Genomic DNA, 18917 nt, shown 5'->3' with positions numbered 1-18917 from the left:
GCTTGTTAGGCCATTTCAGATGGCAGTTAAGAGTCAACCACATTGCTGTACTCTGGAGTCACATATAGGCCAGACCAGGCAAGGATGGCAGATTTCCTTCCCTGAAGGAACCAGATGGGTTTTTCTGACAATCGACAATGGTTTCATGGTCATCAGTAGACTTTTAATTGCAGATATTTTTTATTGAATTCAAATTCCACCATCTGCCGTGGCAGGATTCGAACCCGTGTCCCCAGAACATTACCTGGGTTTCTGGAGTAATAGTCAAGCGATAATACCACTAGGTCATCGCCACCCCTGAGCAAGGGTCAATAGTGCCTGGTCAAATTTAATATTCATTAGTATATTTATACATAATCTCCATTCATACATGAAACTTGTGAATGCTTCATAGACTTACGTTATACTTTACTTGTGGGAAAAGTCTGAAAGTACATTGGATTTGCAACAGACATTGGTGTCCTTGGTTTTGGCTTCAGCCTGGTCGTTGATAGAAGGATTCAACCAAGTCCAGCTAAGTGCCCCCACTGCCCTTGCCTGATTTTATGTTGTTTACCTCATCTTCCATGGGGCTGCCTTGGGGCAGCACAAAGACACAGTGGTTAGCACTGCTGCCTCACAGTGCCAGGTATCCGGGTTCAATTCTGGCCTCGGGTGACTGTGTGGAATTTGCACATTTTTCCCGTGGCTCCGTGGGTTTCCTCCAGGTGCTCCGGTTTCCTTCCGTAGTCCAAAGATGTGCAGGTTAGGTGGTTTGGCCATGCTAAATTGCCCCTTAGTGTCCCAAGATGTATAGGCTAGGTGGATTAGCCATGGTAAATGCACAGGGATAGGGTGGGGGCTTGGGTAAGATGCTCTTCAGAGAGTGGGTGCAGACCTGATGGGCCTAATGGCCTCTTTCTGCACTCCAGGCATTCCATGATTCTCAATCGGTTTACTTACTCTCGCGTTCAAACGGCCAAATGAAAGAAAGAACTTGAATTTATGTAGCTCCTTATTGTGTCCGTAGACTTTTCCAAAATATTACATAACCAGTAGATTAATTTTGGAGTCAAGTCACAGTTAACAACAGCAGTCAAATTGCATATGGCAGTGTCTCACAAGCAACACAAATGCATCAATCCCTATTGTCAGCCTGGATTATGTTCTCAAGTCAATAGTAAGGCAAGAATCTGCCAACAGAGTAAACCTGACATTCAAAAGAGGAGAAAATGATCTTGTGGCTCAGTGTGTGCCCATACATTCTTTCAGAATAAATCCACCCTTAACTCCCCTAATTCCTGAATCCCAGCACAAAAATATTCTTCTGTTTTCACTGAATGGAACATGAAGTTACTCTAATCTTAAGTTTATTTATTAGTGTCACAAGTAGGCTTACATTAATGCTGCAATGAAGTTACTGTGAAAATCCCCTAGTCACTACACTCTGGCGCCTGTTCAGGGAGGGAGAATTTAACATGGCTGATGCACCTAACCAGCACATTTTTTGAACTGTGGGAGGAAACTGGAGCACCCGGAGGAAACCCACGCAGACATGGGGAGAACATACAGACTCTGCACAGACAGTGCCTGGAATATGAACCCGGATCAGTGCTAACCACTGTGCCACCAAACTGCCAAGAGCCACAAGAGAGACACAAATGAGGAAGGCCAACTCAGCAATCGAGAAAGAGTCCACAAGCCCACCATTACAACAACACCTGCCTCGCTCTGCATCTTTCAGATGGTCACTAATCCTTTAACAAGAGTTTCACCATTTACCACCTGCTGGATAAATCTATTGATAGGCTGTCTAGCTGATTTATTACTAAAGCTTTATCTTATGATTTTTAATTATAACATCTAAATTAAAAGGAAATGATTGCTTGTGTATCCTTTCATGTGGGCAAGCGACCCTCAAATGCCTTGGGCAAGTCCATAGTTAGAATCAGAATCCTACTGTGCAGAAGGAGGCCATTCGGCCCATTGAGTCTGCATCGACCATAATCTCACCCAGGTCCTATCCCCATAACCCCATGTATTTACCCTAGCTAATCCCCCTGACACTAAGGGGCAATTTAGCGTGGCCAATCCACCTAACCAGCACACCTTTGGAATCATAGAATCCCTACAGTGCAGAAGGAGGCCATTCGGCCCATCGAGTCTGCATCGACCACAATCCCACCCAGGCCCTACCCCCACATATTTTACCCGCTAATCCCTCTAACCTACGCATCTCAGGACTCTAAGGGGCAATTTTTAACCTGGCCAATCAACCTAACCCGCACATCTTTGGAGTGTGGGAGGAAACCGGAGCACCTGGAGGAAACCCACGCAGACACGAGGAGAATGTGCTGTGCAAACCTCACACAGACAGTGACCCAAACTGGGAATCGAAGCCGAGTCCCTGGTGCTGTGAAGCAGCAGTGCTAACCACTGTGCTACCGTGCCGCCCCTTGCTGGACAACTTCCAATAACTTGTTCGGCTGGTGATTTTTAATGTGAGTGTGTCGGGAAATATGCCCACAAATACCATCAACGTCAATCACGTTTGAGTCCAATCATGTCCGCATCCAAAGTTTAAACACATACAATCTAGATAATGATCAGCTTCAGTCACAGCCACAGAAGAATGTTTCAGCTAGTTTAAGACATTATTTGCCAAACAGATGCCTCAGAGAAAATGCAAACCATTCAATTAAAAAAAACACACCTTGGGATAGATTTTAATTTTTGGCTGGCTGCCAGGGAGTACCTCAGGTGGCTGCCCAATAGTACTGACATAGAATCCATTATAGAATCCCTACAGTGCAGAAGGGGGCCATTCGGCCCATTGAGTCTGCACCTACCACAAACACACCCAGGCCCTATTCCCGTAACCCCACATATCTACCCTGATAATCCCGCTGACACTAGGGTTAATTTAGCATGGTCAATCAACCTAACCCACACATCTTTGGAGTGTGGGAGGAAACCGGAGGAAACCCACGCAGACAGGGGGAGAATGTGCAAACTTCACACAGACAACGACCCTAGGCTGGAATTGAACCTGGGTCCTGGCGCTGTGAGGCAGCAGTGCTAACTACTGTGCCACCATGCCACCCCTCTTTTTGCTCTTTATCCGTGACTTGACTATTCTCCGTTCTCGCTGTCAACCCACCTAATATCAAGGAGCTGGGTCCATTTTGAGAGCTATTCCTCAGTATAATGCTGCCCGCAGGTCATGACCACAATACTGGCGAGCCTAAGCGGTTAACTCAACCAGAAGCAAGGTAGGCCAAGGTAGGCAGGCTGATTAATTCAAGGAGGTACAAGTGCACCTTACTCTCTGATGCTTAGAAGAACACTCGTGCTTCTTCTGGCCAATACAAACAACCTTTACTTGCCACTTTTGATCCTCTTTGGCAGCGTTTCATAGTCATAAATCCGAACGCACAAATTAAACTGACCTGAGACAAGTCCAGCCTCCCATTTTTAGAATGGCATCAGCCCACATAATTTCACACAATGTTCAAAGGACTACCATCTCTTTTCTGTCTGATAATGCCAGTAGTAATTTGCCTCCCAAGTATGATTTGTTTAAACAGAACTTGGATTGGCAACCACATTTGAGCTGAGCAGTTATTTAAATTTATTGGTCCATGGTTAATTTTGTGAAGGCATTTATTTGCCTGTCTACTTCAAATCGGACAGGTGGAGACTGACAAGGAAAGGTAGCCAGGCCAAATAGCTTCCATCGATGGTGAGAAGAGTAAAGCTACTGCTATGGAAGGGAATCGCTTACATCTTACATTGCATAATTATTATAAACGTTACTACATTTTTATTAGATAAAGAACAAGCTGCACTTAATCCCAAATGTAAAGTAAATATTTTCTGTCACCATTTTAAAGCTTCAATATTCTTTCTCCGATGGCTTGCTTCGAATTACACAAATTACTCCATCTGTGACCGAACCATCGCCTTCTACAAATTAATCCTTAGCTCTCAATTCTCTCCCAACTCTTCTGCTACACCTGGGTCACGTTGTTACATTAAAGACAGTGTCTAAGTACAAGTCAGTATTGTTGAATGTGATGATGCATCTGGGACTTTGTGTTTTTTTCCCAGGTGGCCATTCTCGTACAATTCATGATTGAAAACTCTTATCGAATCTTTGGGAGTGGTCTGAATTCACTCTTTGGAGGATCAGGAGATGTCCAGCGGGAACATTCTGAGGACTCACTTGGTTTGTGGTGTTTTCCTTATTGCTTTTTTTATAGATATTTCTTGAGATTCTCAAGAATTAACATATATTTTTGCTGGTTGGATTTATTGGACCCAATTCCCCCAAAGCCACACTAGGCATGGTGGCACAGTGGTTAGCACTGCTGCCTCACAGCGCCAGGGACCCGGGTTCGATTCTTGGCTTGGGTCACAGTCAGTACAGAATCTGCACATTCTCCCCGTGTCTGCACGAGCTTTTTCCGGGTGCTCCGGTTTCCTCCCAATCTGAAAGATGTGATAGTTAGGTGGATTGGCCATGCTAAATTCTCCCTCAGTGTACCTGAACAGGCGCCAGAGTGTGGCGACTAGGGGATTTTCACAGTAACTTCATTGCAGTGTTAATGTAAGACTACCTGTGACACTAGTAAATAAACTTAAAACAAAACTTAGGTGCGCACACCATCGGGAAAACTCTCGTGCTGGTGCTGGCAATGTCTGTCAGGCATCCATCCGTTCTGATGGATACAAATTTAAGCATCCTATGTTCATTAATTGTATTATAATTAGCAAGACTGCGTGATTTTTGGCTGAGCCGGAACCTGATGGGGCCCACGGGGCGCGTCGGGAGAATCGTGATTGCCTTCACTCCAGGCGGAATCCCGATCTTTGACCGATACCCCATTTCACCAGGGCGTCGGTATTCCCGTGTGCTGTCTGACAGAGCTGGAGAACACTTATTCCACACCCCGCCTCAAAAGTCCCATTGATGTTCTGAGTTTACTGACCTGAGTTAGGGTGACTTTAAAGAAGCTAAGGTGCTGCTGTACCATACACTAAAGGGCAGGTGTTCCACTATAATGACCTGTATTTAGTCTGTGGCTCTAACTGATGATTGGGCTATTCCTATCATTTTCCGTATTCAATACTCTCAGGCATTTGTTTCAGAATTTGAGTTTACTTTTGCATTTATCTAAATTAATTTATTTTTTAACCTTGTGTAGCTGAAAATATGAATTAATTATCAGAGTTTGAACATTTTCTTAAAAGCCAAGATCAATTTTGTTTTGTTTTTATTAAGTGGAAATTCCGGAAATATGTTGGAATATGCCTTGCTTCAAACCAGAAAGATGTCATATGGGGAACAGATTTTGGTTTGGCTATGATGCCCACTGCTGCTGAATAGCCTACTGTAGTTCACTACTTATATCAGACACATGACTGACCATATGAGGGACAGTACTGTAGTGAGGGTCAGAATCGTTAGATAAAAGCATAAGAAAACCATGCAGAAAAGTTATAACATTCTGATCTTTCTTTCAATGTTACTTTTGTAGATGTGCACTTGACGCAGCCACAGTATTCATCGGATGATATGGATTCAGCATGGTCCGATCAAAAAAGGCTAAAAGTTCAAAAGGACCAGCAAAGTCACTCCATCTTCATCAACCTGGATGACTCTAGACACCACACAACAGAGGAACCCAAGGAGGCTTGGAGCCAGCAAAGCTTTTTCAGTGAAGAAGTTTCATGTAAGAAAATCCTGGAGAAGAGTGACAGCGGGGACCTCTGCGAGCAGTTGGAAAATGAGTCTCTATATTCCTGCTCCTCAGTCTCTTCACTCGCAGCTATCCAAAGCATTGACTCAGCACGAGACCGCTGCTCCTCTGAGCCCAGTGTCTGCCTGTCGCACCAACTCGCCTTGTCTCATGAGCCGGTGGCCCGCCAGTCAAGTTGTGATGCAGCCATGACCCATGGCCACATTGATTATTTACAACAGCTGAAAAGGCTTCAGATTGAAAGCCAGAAGCTATTGGATGATGGGAAAGTCCCAGGATCTAATAAACTAAGATATACTTATTGGAGGTCTCCTCAGATTAATACCAAGCTGAAGCAGCCTAAACCGCATAGAATGAATCTGTCGACAAGGTCAAGTCTGTCAAGCCTGTCTTCTCCCACCACATCACCCTCAGAGTCTTCACTAAGTTCAATAGATAGTGCTTTCTCTTATTCTGACTCATCAGTGTTTGGTCGCAGTGACAGTTTGCACTTTGGGAATTCTGGAAAAAGCCAGATCCCCTCACCATGTAGGCTTCCGGGTAAATTATCTGGGACATCCCCATCTTCAGTGGCTTATTGTCTTGATGATTTGGATTGGTACAACGAGGAAGCAGAAAAAGAAGGAGACCTGGTTTGTGAGAGTGACCGAGAGGATTCAACCCAAACATCAATGGAACATGTGTCTCGTTCAAAAAGTCAAGGGTCTGTGGATGTTGAAGATTCTGAAAAGAACGTTGAATATTTTACAAGTGTAGCCTATATTGGACACAATGAACGTAGGACAAATTCTGTCCAAAGTGATGCAGAGGGGTTAAACAGAGAAAGTGATCAGGAAAGAAGGAGTAGGTTGAGTTTTCCCAGTACAACACAATTTGTCACATTACCTGAGGAGCCCACTGGAGGGCCATCTTATAGTAAGAATGTTAAACGCACTAAAATAACATTCTACATGGCACCCGGTAAGGTGTTAACTATACAACATATGGATCAAGAGAGGCAGGACTCTGAAATTGACAATGCCACACAAGATAAGAATAGTAACTCCAATGTACCACCACCCAATAAAGGAAGTACAAGACGATCAGGGCAGACTTTAAAGGTTCACATACCACAAACTGTGTTTTATGGACAGGATTCTCCCTTGGTTCTCCAGTCTGTTACACGAAGACAGATCTCTGATGGATCCAAGGCATCTCAGCAAAAAATTATATCCGGGGATATTTTAACGAGAACTTCTTCAACAGACTCTCCTTCACAGAGTGACAAGCAGCTATTAGATGGCTCAACTCAGCCTGTATCTCCTCAGCAATGTAGCAATAACACTTGTAATAAAAGACACACTATCCGTTTTATATTACCGCCCTCTGTTAAAACTACTGTTAAGGACTACTTCCTTCACAATGAGGCCACACACTGCCTCAGAGACACTAAGACAGTGGAGAACGAGCTAATTAGGAGAAGACAAGAATGGCAAAGCAGACAGTGCACTGATTCACAATTGGAAGACTTTGAAAATATTATTTTCACAGATGAATCTTATGTCTGAATATGTAACCTTGTAACAGTTATTTTTTTCACACGTTTTTAAACCAGGGTCAGCCCTCCATAACTTGCTACTGATGAAACTAGTTTCTGCATAAAAGACAATATGGTAGTAAACATGTATGTTGAGCACCAACACTATTACCATAGCCTAGAAGTTACCGCTTTAGAAATTAGCAGACAAACTCCTAAAAGTATAGAATTGTTGGTTGCAACACAGATGGTGGGCATTCGGCCCATCAAATTGGTGCCAGCTTTTTGCAAATGCAATTTAACTTGTCCCATTCTCTTAGCCTTTCACAGTTGTCATGTAAATATTTCCCTTCAGATGCTTATCCAATTTCCTCTCAATAGCCAAGATTGATTCCATCTCCAACACACTTTCAAGTTGTGCATTCCAGACGGTAAAGAGTTCTTCCTCATGGCACTTCTTATTCTTTTGCCAATCACCTTAAGTCTGTGTTCTCTAGTTCTCAGCCCTTTCACCAGGAGACTTTCTCTCTACCTATTCTGTCCAGACCCCTCTTGATTTTAAATACCTTTACCTAATCTCCTCTCAACCCTCTCTGTTCCAAGAAGGACAACTCCAGCTGATCCAATCTATCCAAATCCCTCATTCCTGGAATCATTCTCATGTATCTTTAAAGAACCATCTTTGAAACCTTCACATCCTTCCTAAAGTGTGGTGCCCAGATTGGACAAAATACTCCAGCTGAGGATGAAGTGGTGTTTTATGAAGGTTCACTGTAATTTCTTTGCTTTTGTACTCTATGCCTCTATTCAGAAAATTCAGGATCCTATGTGCCTTTGCAAGCAATTCCCAACCTGAACTGGCACCTTCAAAGAATTGTACACATATATCCCCAGGTCCCTTTGTTCCAGCACCCCTTTTTCGAATTATATCATTTAATTTATATTGTTTCCCATTGTTTTTCCTACCAAAATACACCTCTTCACACTTCTGTGTATTAAATTTCTTCTGCCACACCTCACTATGTCCTTTCGAAGTCTTACCACAATCATCCTCACAATTCACACACTTCCAGGTTGTGTGTCATTTGCAAGTTTGGAAGTTGTGTCCTGCACACCCAAATCTAAGGCATTGATATGGATCAACAAAAGCAATGGTACTCGTACCAGTTCCTGGGGAAACAACGCTCTAAACCTTCCTCTGGCTCAAAAACCAATCATTCACCACTTGTCCCTATTTGCTGTCACTCACCCAACTTTCCATCCATACAACCAGTGTCCCTTTTATTCCATGAGCTTTACCTTTGTTAGCAAGCTTATCATGTAGCTCTTTAACAAATGTCTTTAGGAAGTCAATATATACCACATGAACCACATTTCCTTCATGAATTCTCTCTGTCACCTCATCTAAAAACTCAGTTAAGTTAGTTAATTAGTCCACACTTGACCAAGTGATTGTTAATTTTGTCATGGATTATCGTTTGAAAAAGCTTTTCCGGCACTGAGGTGAAAGTGACTGACCTGTAATTGCTGGAATTTTCCATGCACCCTTTTTTGAACATGGTTGTAACATTGATGTGTGGGTTAGGTTGATTGGCCATGTGAAACTGACCATTAGTGTCAAGAGGATGAGCAGGGTAAGGGTAAGTCCTGGGTGGGATTGTTGTCAGCACAGACTCCTTGGGCCGTATAGCATCCTTCTGCACTGTAGGGATTCTATAATTCAATGATTTGCAATTCTTCAATTCTATGGCACCATCCCTGTACCCAAGGAGAATTGTAAAGCCTGAGTTCTTGTTCCGCAAACTCAACTCGGGAGAAAGTGCCCCAGATGGTCTAATTTTCTTTGGCGTGAGGTGGGTGGGGGGGGCATGGTGTTAACTGGAGTTGGCCTGCCACCCCCAGGAAGAGTTCAGAGGTAACCATAGGGACTGCCAGGTGCAGAGGTGGACTGTGCAAAAGGCCCATCTCACTGATCTGGGATTTGGTCCCAGCTGCAAAGAGCAGTGAAGTAAAAAAGAGCCCTCCAACCCTCACTCTTCAAATGCCTCACACCGCCCCCCCACCCTCCTGTCCACACACACACTCCTTCTGCCCCATTATGCCAACCCATGCCACCTCATGCCCCCAACCAGCCCCATGGCCCCTCATACACTTGTCCCACTATCCACCTTCCCATGGCCTTTTATAGCCCCTATGTCAATCTATGCTCCTCTACCCTTTCCCATACCCCTTTATTGCCTCTATGTCAATTTAGTTTCAACTCTTGCCAATCCATGGCCCCCCCCATGTGACCCCTTGTGCTTACACCCTCCATCGCAATTCACGCAGTATCCACCATGGGCAGACCTCTGGATCCATAATGTTCTAAGTGTCAATTGCAAATGTTATTTTTATAAAAAGCACTCTCATTCATAAAAAAACATTCAGTAAGGTTACATTCCTTCAATTATATAATCTCATATGAAACAAACTATTAATTCAAGTGCTTAATCTTTGAAAGAACAAGCATTTGTATTCTTGGCCCTTCATCAACGATGTTATAGCCACTTGGAGCTTTCAGTCGAATTTTGGACTGATAGTCACCTCACTGAGATAATGATAGGTTGTGAAATCAGTCATGCAGCACAAATCCCATAACTATGGGTCTCAGGTTCATGTCACAAAGTGAAATAGCAAGCACTTTAAAAAAAAATTCAACATATTTGCTTTTTTTTACTTTAAAAGGTCAGGTGATTTAAATATCTTGAAAAAATCCCTTTATACCTTGACTATTCTAATCAGCTTGACAGTTCCAATGAATTTATCCATTTTTACCCACACTCATGTGTGCATTTAACACTCCTAAGTGGCATTTGACTTCTCCCAAAAGGCACTTCCCTCTTCCAAGGATATCCCTTGACTTCGCCAAAAGGATGCCCTATCTCTCCAAAACATTCTGGCAGCTGTAGACCTTCTCCTGAAAGGTCTGAAGTGAAGAAATTGTGTTTCAGACATTCTATCTACAACAGTGGATCTGTTTTTGGCAGCTGTACTTTTACATGTACAGCTGCCCCTGTGAACTACAGAAATGCAAGTACAGCCTCCCCCTACTCCCTCCCCTGTAAAAAATGGTTGAAGTTGGGTTTGGGGTTTGGGTCTCTGGCACCATTTTGGTTAATGCAGAGACCTTCTCTGTCTTAATGAAATTTCAGGCCGATCTGTGCAATTTCCACCCTAACCTCCCCCAGCATCCTCAAATGGATCCCACCCAATCCTGGTGACTTATGAACTTTCAGGACAGGCAGACAATCTAATATCTCCTCATCATCAAATTTTAGCTGAAACAGTATCAGCCAACTTCTCTCCCACTATGAATCTTGAAATATCGTCTTCCTTGGTAAAGCCAAATGCAAAGGAGGTAGGTTAGCTAGCTCAGCTGGCTGTATGGCTAGAGTGTGCCAGAGAATAACAAGAATGGCACAGGTTCAGTCCCTATACCTGCTGTGGTAGCTCATGTAGTCCTATGTTTGATGCTGAGTGGTGCCCACACCTTGTCTCTCTCTAATAGTGAAAGATGCCAATGGTCCTGTATGGACTATGACTAATTACCAGAATACTTATTTATAATCCAGCCATGTGCTTTTCCTACATTTTCCCTAATTGACACCCTTCCTTTCAGTTTCATTTTACCTGTTTCCATGTCTTATTGTAAACTTGTGGACTCCCTTTCATGTTAGTTGCCAGTCTCTTCTCATACTTTCTCTTTGCCTCTTAGATTTCCTAGTTCACTTCTCTGAATATTCTATATTTACCCTGGTTCTCACTGACAGCCATTTTCTGCTTCATCTATGTTCTTTGCCATCCAAAGTCTGGTTTTGGTTGTATGACATTCCTGCATTCATTATTTTCATGAAGGAGTTAACTGATACATGTTTGTTAAAATAATGGCTAGAAATATGTTAAACTTTTGTCTGGTAGTATCGAAAGCAATGACTTCCATAGTTATGTCTCCACAATGTTTCTCCTGCGTCCTTCCCAATGTCAGACATCCTATAAGTTGCACTACAGGGTCTTTAGTGTCACATCCAGTTTGCAAGTGCTATCCCTTTGATACTGGGCTGATTACAAGCTGATGCCAAGGATCTTCTGTCCTGATACATGAATCAAGCAGGTCTGAAGTTTCTGACTCACCAACCAACCCGACTCACAGTGCTTTAATGAATATTGTCAACCTAACTGAACAAGCATGTGGAAGATGACTGGCACATTGTGCTGGCAAGCTGCAGGGTTTCAGCTCATTATATTCTAGAATTGGCCCTGCAAAGACCTGGAGGCCCATTGGTTATGGTACTGGCAAGCTATATGTAAGTGCTGTGGATTTTGCTTAGTAATGTGTCCCTAGGCAGTGTTTACACAAAGGATTAGTCATATATAGATTTTACACAGATATAGAATGGAATGGAATGTTATGCCCCTCCCACACCCCCACTCAGAGTTGGGATGCATATTTGGGCTCAATGCCATGAGCTGCACTCCTGACGCTTATCTTCCCATCCCTGATTACGCCCACAATTTTACCCATAGCAGGAGGCCCATCCACCAGTTGGGCCAATTGACTGACAAATTAATGGCCACTTCAGAGGAATTTACCAATGGTGGGCAGAGGCCGACACCCAATGTACAGCCCGGTAGTGATGGGAAATGGATAGGGTACTTTCATTATTTATAGGTCCCATGCCCATCAGATCCCTTCCCAACACCACTTCCTCCCACCTCCACCCCCAGGACTTCCCATCCGCATGTATCACCATCCCAGCTGTCCTCTCCACCCTGGCCCCAACTCCCTTTCTCCATCTGCTGAGGCCTGCCAGCCAGGCCCTGGCAACTCCCCCCTGCTCCCCCCACCCCCCACCTCCCTTCCACTGCTCCCCACCTTAACTTTGCATCCAGCTTCACTGACGATTGCCACTAGGAACTAAATGCAGTCCCAGTAGTGGCCACTGCTCCAGGTGGAACCAGAGAGCTGCCAGCCCTTTGATTGACTGACAGCTCTTAGAAGTGAGATTTCCGCTCCCAATGGGGGTGCAAAGCTTGGCTTAAGCCACTTAGAACCCCACCAGTCGTAAAATGGCTGTGGAGTGAGCTAGACAGGTGGAGCTGGGCTCGCCCCTTGCTTTATTGCCAGAGAGGACAGGCATCACACCCCAGATTTAAATCCAGACCGTAGATATTCTAGGTTTGGAGACTCTTTAAAGTTGGTGATAGTTTTCCACATGTGGCAAATACCTGGCTGACCAAATAAAAAATTCCCAATGGCTCTGTGGTTAAAAGCCAAGCACTGCCATGACAACCCGGGGGAGTACATTTGGGATGTTGTAATTGCCTTTTAGATTGCGAGAAGGCAAAGTTTCTACTTCTTGGTCTCCAGTGACTCCTGCTACAAAATATTTGTGCTTGGGTGAGAGAAAAACTGGGCTTTGTTGCAAAGCAATCCATGTTTAAATAGCCTGGCAATGCCTAATGTCTGGCTTCATGCAAAATGAATGACTACTTAGGTGCTGGAGGGCTGTTGACACTTCTGTAACAGTATCCGAGTCAACATAATAGAGCAAGAGAAAAACATAAAATAAAAATTGTAAAAAACCCTCATGTCTGCCATTGGGCCAGGCATTTATTTGCTTAGTTGTCTGTTGCTTTTCCTGACTCCTTGTATGATTTCTGCTGTTAAGTTCCAATGAAACTGAGGTAGTACAACTTTCAAACTTGTTTCTTTGGTACATTCGATTTATCATGCATTTGGATTTTCTTTTACAATGGTACACGTTTCTCAATGTTATAGAAGATGTTTATAATTTTCAGTTGAGAAGAATGCTGGTTCTTTGTTCTAGCAGGAACAACATTGATTGTATAGTGTACAGTGTTGAACCAAATGTTAAGCTATTGCATTCATTTTAATCTGAGCTATTAACTACCTTGAATATCACTTATTATGAAGAATGCTGTTGAGCACTGTATTTATTACAACTAATGGACACTAAAGATTGTTTTAACTGTATGTAGCTTTATTAAAAATGAGTTGACAGCATGTTGTGAGCCATAGGGAACATAATGGTCCCAAACCCAGACCCTCAGTACTGTATGAATTAGCCGATCTCAGACGGAGTGGGTCAGGGAGGGGAAGAATCAACACGGTGGCACACTGCTGCCTCACACCGCCAGGGACCCGTGTTCAATTCTGGTCTCGGGTCACTGTCTGTGCAGAGTCTGCATGTTCTCCCCATGTATGCGCGTGTTTCCTCCGGGTGCTCCTGTTTCCTTCACAGTCCAAAGATGTGCGGGCTAGGTTGTTGGCCGTGGTAAATTGACCCTGGGAGATTAGCAGAGTAAATATGTGCGGTTATGGGGATAGGGCCTGGGTGGGATTGTTGTCGGTGCAGGCTGGATGGGCCAAACGGCCTCCTTCGACACTAGGGATTCTATGAATCATCCATTACCATTACTATCTGCTAATCTTGTTTGGAGAATGTGCATGTCTGGAAATTGTTGGAAGACAGGATTAGGTTTGGATGTGATGCCCTGCACGGTTTAATAGTTACCAAGAACTCATTGTTAAACTCACAGGTGAAGAATGGCCACACGCATGAGGTAACAAAGAACTGCGAGTGCCTACGAAACCTAATGCTACCAAGAATTGGCACCTTCACAGCAGTAAAAGAGAAAACTAGAGAAAACATTCTAATACTGTAATTGTTTGAACTGTGCAGTGCTCGATATTTGCTCTTCCATGCTATCTTGATGAAATAATTTCAGTTTAAAATTCTTAATATTAACTTGCAGTTGTGAAGCTGTAGTCCAGAAGTCTTGCTGGGTAACATGCTGATTCAATATGCAAACATCTCTCTGCTCTGCCCCAGGCGTATATCTCACATCTGCCCAATGGCACACAGGAAAAGCGTGCATTTTTATCATTAAGAAAACTAGGTGAAAAAGCCAAGGCTAATAGTGCTCCACATCACCTAAATTAAAACAAGCTTTAACAACAAGAGAGAAGGGCAAAGTACCAGGAAGTAGTGATTAGGTAAACCCCCCCATATTTGGGTTATCGAAGCTTGTAAATTAAAGACAGAACAAAAGACTGAGGGAAGTAAGGAGTTATGCAGCTCTGACATTCCAGAAAATGTTAGGGGATAGTTTCCAGGATGACCTGGGCACAATGATTTCGAGGAAATAGGGCAGATTGGAACAGCTACTTGCAGAGGAACTTGATGGTTTTCTTGGGATGGTTTTCCAACCGTGCCTGATTTGCTGCATCCAGACATCTTGGGAAAGACCCATTTTACAAAAGAAATGTCAATGTATACTGTCCCAGAGTAGGAAAGAACTATTAGGAAAGCTTTCGCAGTCATGTTTCATCACAACATTACTTATTTTGAAAGAACCAATGATAACAACTTATCTGTCTGAGCCTTTTCTGTCCTCACGTCCTCTCTGCAACATCTTTACTTGGCAAGAAAGCCACTAAAACATCCCTAAAAGTCCATCATTTAAAATTATAGCTGCTGGTTAATGATGCCACAGAGCTCAGCATTGCATAATTGAAGATGGCTACCTTCAGGCAGCTGTCCTTGCAGCCGGCTCAGAACAGTCAGCTAAAGTTCCAGACAGTGGGAATGTAGCAGGATATCAGCAAGTGCGTCAACCATCTGATTCTGGATGTTTGTCCACCAGTTTGCGTAGGGTCGACAGGGGCAAAATCACCACCTATCCTCATTTCGATTATTATTTTAAAATTGAGTCCAAATTTTCCCTTATAAGCCCTCGTGTTTGATCACTTGTCTTTTGATTTGATTTGATTTGGTTTGGTTTATTATTGTCACATGTAGTGAAAAGTATTGGGTGCGATTCTCCTATCCCGCGGTGCTACCTTTGTAGCGCAGTGGGCCGGGAGACTGCAGCAAAGGCCGTATCGCGGGCTTCCTGCTTGGCACCACGGCCTCCGCGAATCTCCGAGCACCGGATTTCTGGCCCCATCAGCTCAGCACCAGAAACGACGCGGAGCTGCATAATGTATTCAAATTAGCATCGCCATACCATTTTAATCTCATTAGTGCCCTGGGACTGCAATCTCCAGACTCGTTAGTGTCTCCCTCCGCCCACCCCCACCAGGAGTGTTTCACTGCAGCGGGTTTTTAGTTTAGCTCCCCACTTGTCGGTGGCTCGACCCTGCTGGAGTGAAGGGGGGACCATTGAGGCCCCCCCCAGAGGGTCGGGCCCCGGCGGGGGGTGCCCTTGGACATTGCCACCTTGGCAGTGCCAGCCTGGATCCCCTGGCAGTGTGCCAGGGGCAAAGTGCCAATGCCAAGGGGGCATCTTGGCACTGCCCATCGGGCATCAGGTAGTGCCAAGGGTGGGGTCTAATGGGGTGGGTCCTAATGGGGTGGGGCCTCGGGTGCGATCGGTGGGGGGGGGGGGGGGGGGTCCCAATGCCACTCTGCATTTGGTCTGAGTGACAAAGGGAAGGAAGCCAGTGTTCGGGACTGGCAATCAGGTGTCGGGGGGGGGGGGCGGTGCTGCGGGGGAGATCGGGGCTGCGGGGGTGTGGGGGGTGGAGTCGGAACTGGCAGTGGGGTGGATAGGGGGAGATCGGGAGATCAGATCTATGCGGGGGTTGGGGAAACATCAAGGCGGGCTGGGGGCGGGGGTGGAGGGGGGTCGAGGCTGGCCCATGCATGGTTAGGGGGGCCAGCGATCAGGCCGTTGATGTGTCGTACAGCCAGCGATGAGGGGGTCATGGGGCTGGCCAGCAATCGGGAGGCCAGCAGACAGGAGCCACTGCACATGTGCCGATCTCGATGCTGACTGATCAGCGCATGCGCAGTGGCCCACTCAGCGCTATGCTGCCGGCCTCTCCAGTGGGAAAAGGTCCCGCCCACTGATTTTGGGAGTGATTCATGTTAGTGCACTCTGCAGTGCAGAGTGTGGAAGGTTTATTTTGAAACTCCCGCTGAGAAAAACAGCTTGATTTACTCCAGTTTTTATGCGAATTCGACACTTAGAATTTTTTGGGGAGAATCGTCCCCATTGTTTCTTGCGCACTATACAGACAAGGCATACCGTTCATAGAGAAAGAAAGGAGAGGGTGCAGAATGTAGTGTTACAGTCATAGCTAGGGTGTAGAGAAAGATCAACTCCACTCAAACTCAGACTCCATTCAAAAGTCTGACAGCAGCAGGGAAGAAGCTGTTCTTGAGTTGGTTGGTACGTGACCTCAGACTTTTGTATCTTTTCCCCGAAGGAAGAAGGTGGAAGAGAGAATGTCCGGGGTGCATGGGGTCCCTGATTATGCTGGCTGCTTTGCCGAGGCCGCGGGAAGTGTAGATGGAGTCAATGGATGGGAGGCTGGTTTGCTGAGAAGCAGTTGGGGCATCATGCTTAACTTCAATGTTGTGTTGTTGGATAGACTTTTAACAGATCTACATGCCATTGAAAGGTTGGTCATGGGTCCGAAACCTGTTTTATTCAATGGCAGGCTTTGCTGTGGCTCTTCATCACAGCCACTTCATTAACATCCCACTTCCAGTTTCCCGACCAATTACAGAGGGTGGGTGAGACGACGTACCAAATCTACCAAAAGAAGGAATTATACTTACAGCAGTCAGAATACCTGAACTGGACATTGCTTCCTGAGGTTACAGCAACCACAGGAATGGGGAGGAGACCAGGGAAAACTGCTTCCCATGTCTTTCTTGTCTGGAGGTCCTGCTGAGAGAATCTGAGGGACTGAAATGAGGCCGTACTTGCCAAGGACAGGAGGTAGCAGGCATGAAAATGAAGTAGTCAAGGAAATCAGCGGGACTGTGGTCTATCTAACCTAGAGATAGTGCACCAAGAGGATCCAGGACCTCAAGAGGACAGTTAAGACGAATGGCATAAAACTCTCGGCTGTCAAGCTCTACATTCTGACTTTTCTAGCATTCTTCTTCTCAGCATTCCTCGGACCAACACACCTTGCAGATTCACTCCTTTCAAACAGCCAACATTCACACTCAGCCTCATCCTTATGGCACTCATGCTTCACAGTCACCCTTCAGACATATTGTCCTCCCCTCTTCACACAATCCATTTCTCACACTCACTGCACTCTGCTTTCTCGTCTTTTAGGAGAAGAGAATGCAGAAATCTAGGGAGAGGCAGAGAACTGGAGTGGGCAGGGTGGCCTACAATGATGAGCACTGGGGTTGCGCTGGATAAATGTGACCGTTCCCTCTGTCATAGAATCATAGAATCATAGAAACCCTACAGTGCAGAAGGAGGCCATTCGGCCCATCGAGTCTGCACCGACCACAATCCCACCCAGGCCCTACCCCCACATATTTACCCGCTAATCCCTCTAATCTACGCATTTTAGGATTCTAAGGGGCAATTTTTAACCTGGCCAATCAACCTAACCCGCACATCTTTGGACTGTGGGAGGAAACCGGAGCACCCGGAGGAAACCCACGCAGACACGAGGAGAACGTGCAAACTCCACACAGACAGTGACCCGAGCCGGGAATCGAACCCGGGACCCTGGAGCTGTGAAGCAGCAGTGCTAACCACTGTGCTACCGTGCCGCCCGCACTGTGCTACCGTGCTGCCCATTGCAGCAATATATGGCTAAGATACAGGCAGTTTGATGTTTCTCCAGCTGCTCTTGGTGCTGTTGTTGTGTTCAAACACTATAGAGCAGCAGCCTTTCACCCAGACAGGGCCATAGCTCATCAATGTCACTATTTGATGTCTTCCCAACCTGTCAATTTCACTGAACATGCGTTCCCCATTGTGTTCTCTCCTGATTGACCCTGGCGAGTTCCACACAGCATGGAAAACCCATGGGCTGGATTAGAGCCAGAATGCTGGGTTAAATCCCAAGTTAACTGAGAATTTAAATAATTTACCCGACAGCCCCCTGGGGGGTTCTCACTTGCCTGCAAACCCATCTGAGCTAAACCCGAAAGTGGGTCGGGTGTTCAGTCTGGTGCCACTTTTCAGGGCTTTAACCTCCTGCTTGCATAGGAAGCAACCCCCTATCCACCCCACTCCTGGCATTTTAAAGTTCTGCTCGCTGTCTCAGTTGGTGTCATTCTCCTGCTGGCAAATGATCTCATGTGAGCTTTGGATCAGCACATCATGGGACCTGGTCATAACTACCTGTGTACATTCCCTGTTGAATTATACAGATGGAGCATGAGGACTTGGTGAGATATTTCCTCTACCCATGGAGCAATGACAGTCACGACAGACAGACGAGGAGAAAATATTGGGGGTGAAAATGAACTTCAGGTTTGATTTTTGCCTGAATGTGGACAAGGACAGATATTAAATGTTCTGCATTGCTGACTGCTGAGAGTGATGTGGGTGGTCAGTACTAAGGTCTGTAAGATAGAGTTCAGGTTACAGTGCAAACTTCAACTGAGCAACACAATGCCTTCTGGCAAAAAGCTTAACATTTGGGAGGTAATCAAATACTGCAGAAGCAACTTAAAAATCATTGCATTGTGACCACCTGCTTTATAATTTTGTGTTGATTTGGTTATTAGAAGTTTGTTCTGACTAAGTCCTATCGACAGACAGCAGGGGCATAATTTACCAAACAAACATCAAAGTGTCAGGTTCTGATTGAAAACCGGTGTGTTTCTCCC

General features: G+C 45.1%; 1 protein-coding gene across 1 annotated transcript in view; it reads left to right on the top strand.

Moving 5' to 3' along the window:
• Positions 1-9049, top strand: part of arhgap20b (Rho GTPase activating protein 20b) — a 96092-nt gene extending 87043 nt beyond the window's left edge. Inside the window, exons 14-15 of the mRNA XM_078210350.1 lie at positions 4090-4207; positions 5520-9049. Coding sequence (XP_078066476.1) covers positions 4090-4207; positions 5520-7288 — 1887 coding nt within the window. The 3' untranslated portion in view covers positions 7289-9049. The remainder of the gene's footprint in view (positions 1-4089; positions 4208-5519) is intronic.
• The last annotated feature ends 9868 nt before the right edge of the window (positions 9050-18917 follow it).

The sequence above is a fragment of the Mustelus asterias genome, chromosome 4 (assembly GCF_964213995.1).
Source record: "Mustelus asterias chromosome 4, sMusAst1.hap1.1, whole genome shotgun sequence".
Classification (NCBI taxonomy): domain Eukaryota; kingdom Metazoa; phylum Chordata; class Chondrichthyes; order Carcharhiniformes; family Triakidae; genus Mustelus; species Mustelus asterias.
This window is presented reverse-complemented; position numbering and strand designations above follow the sequence as displayed.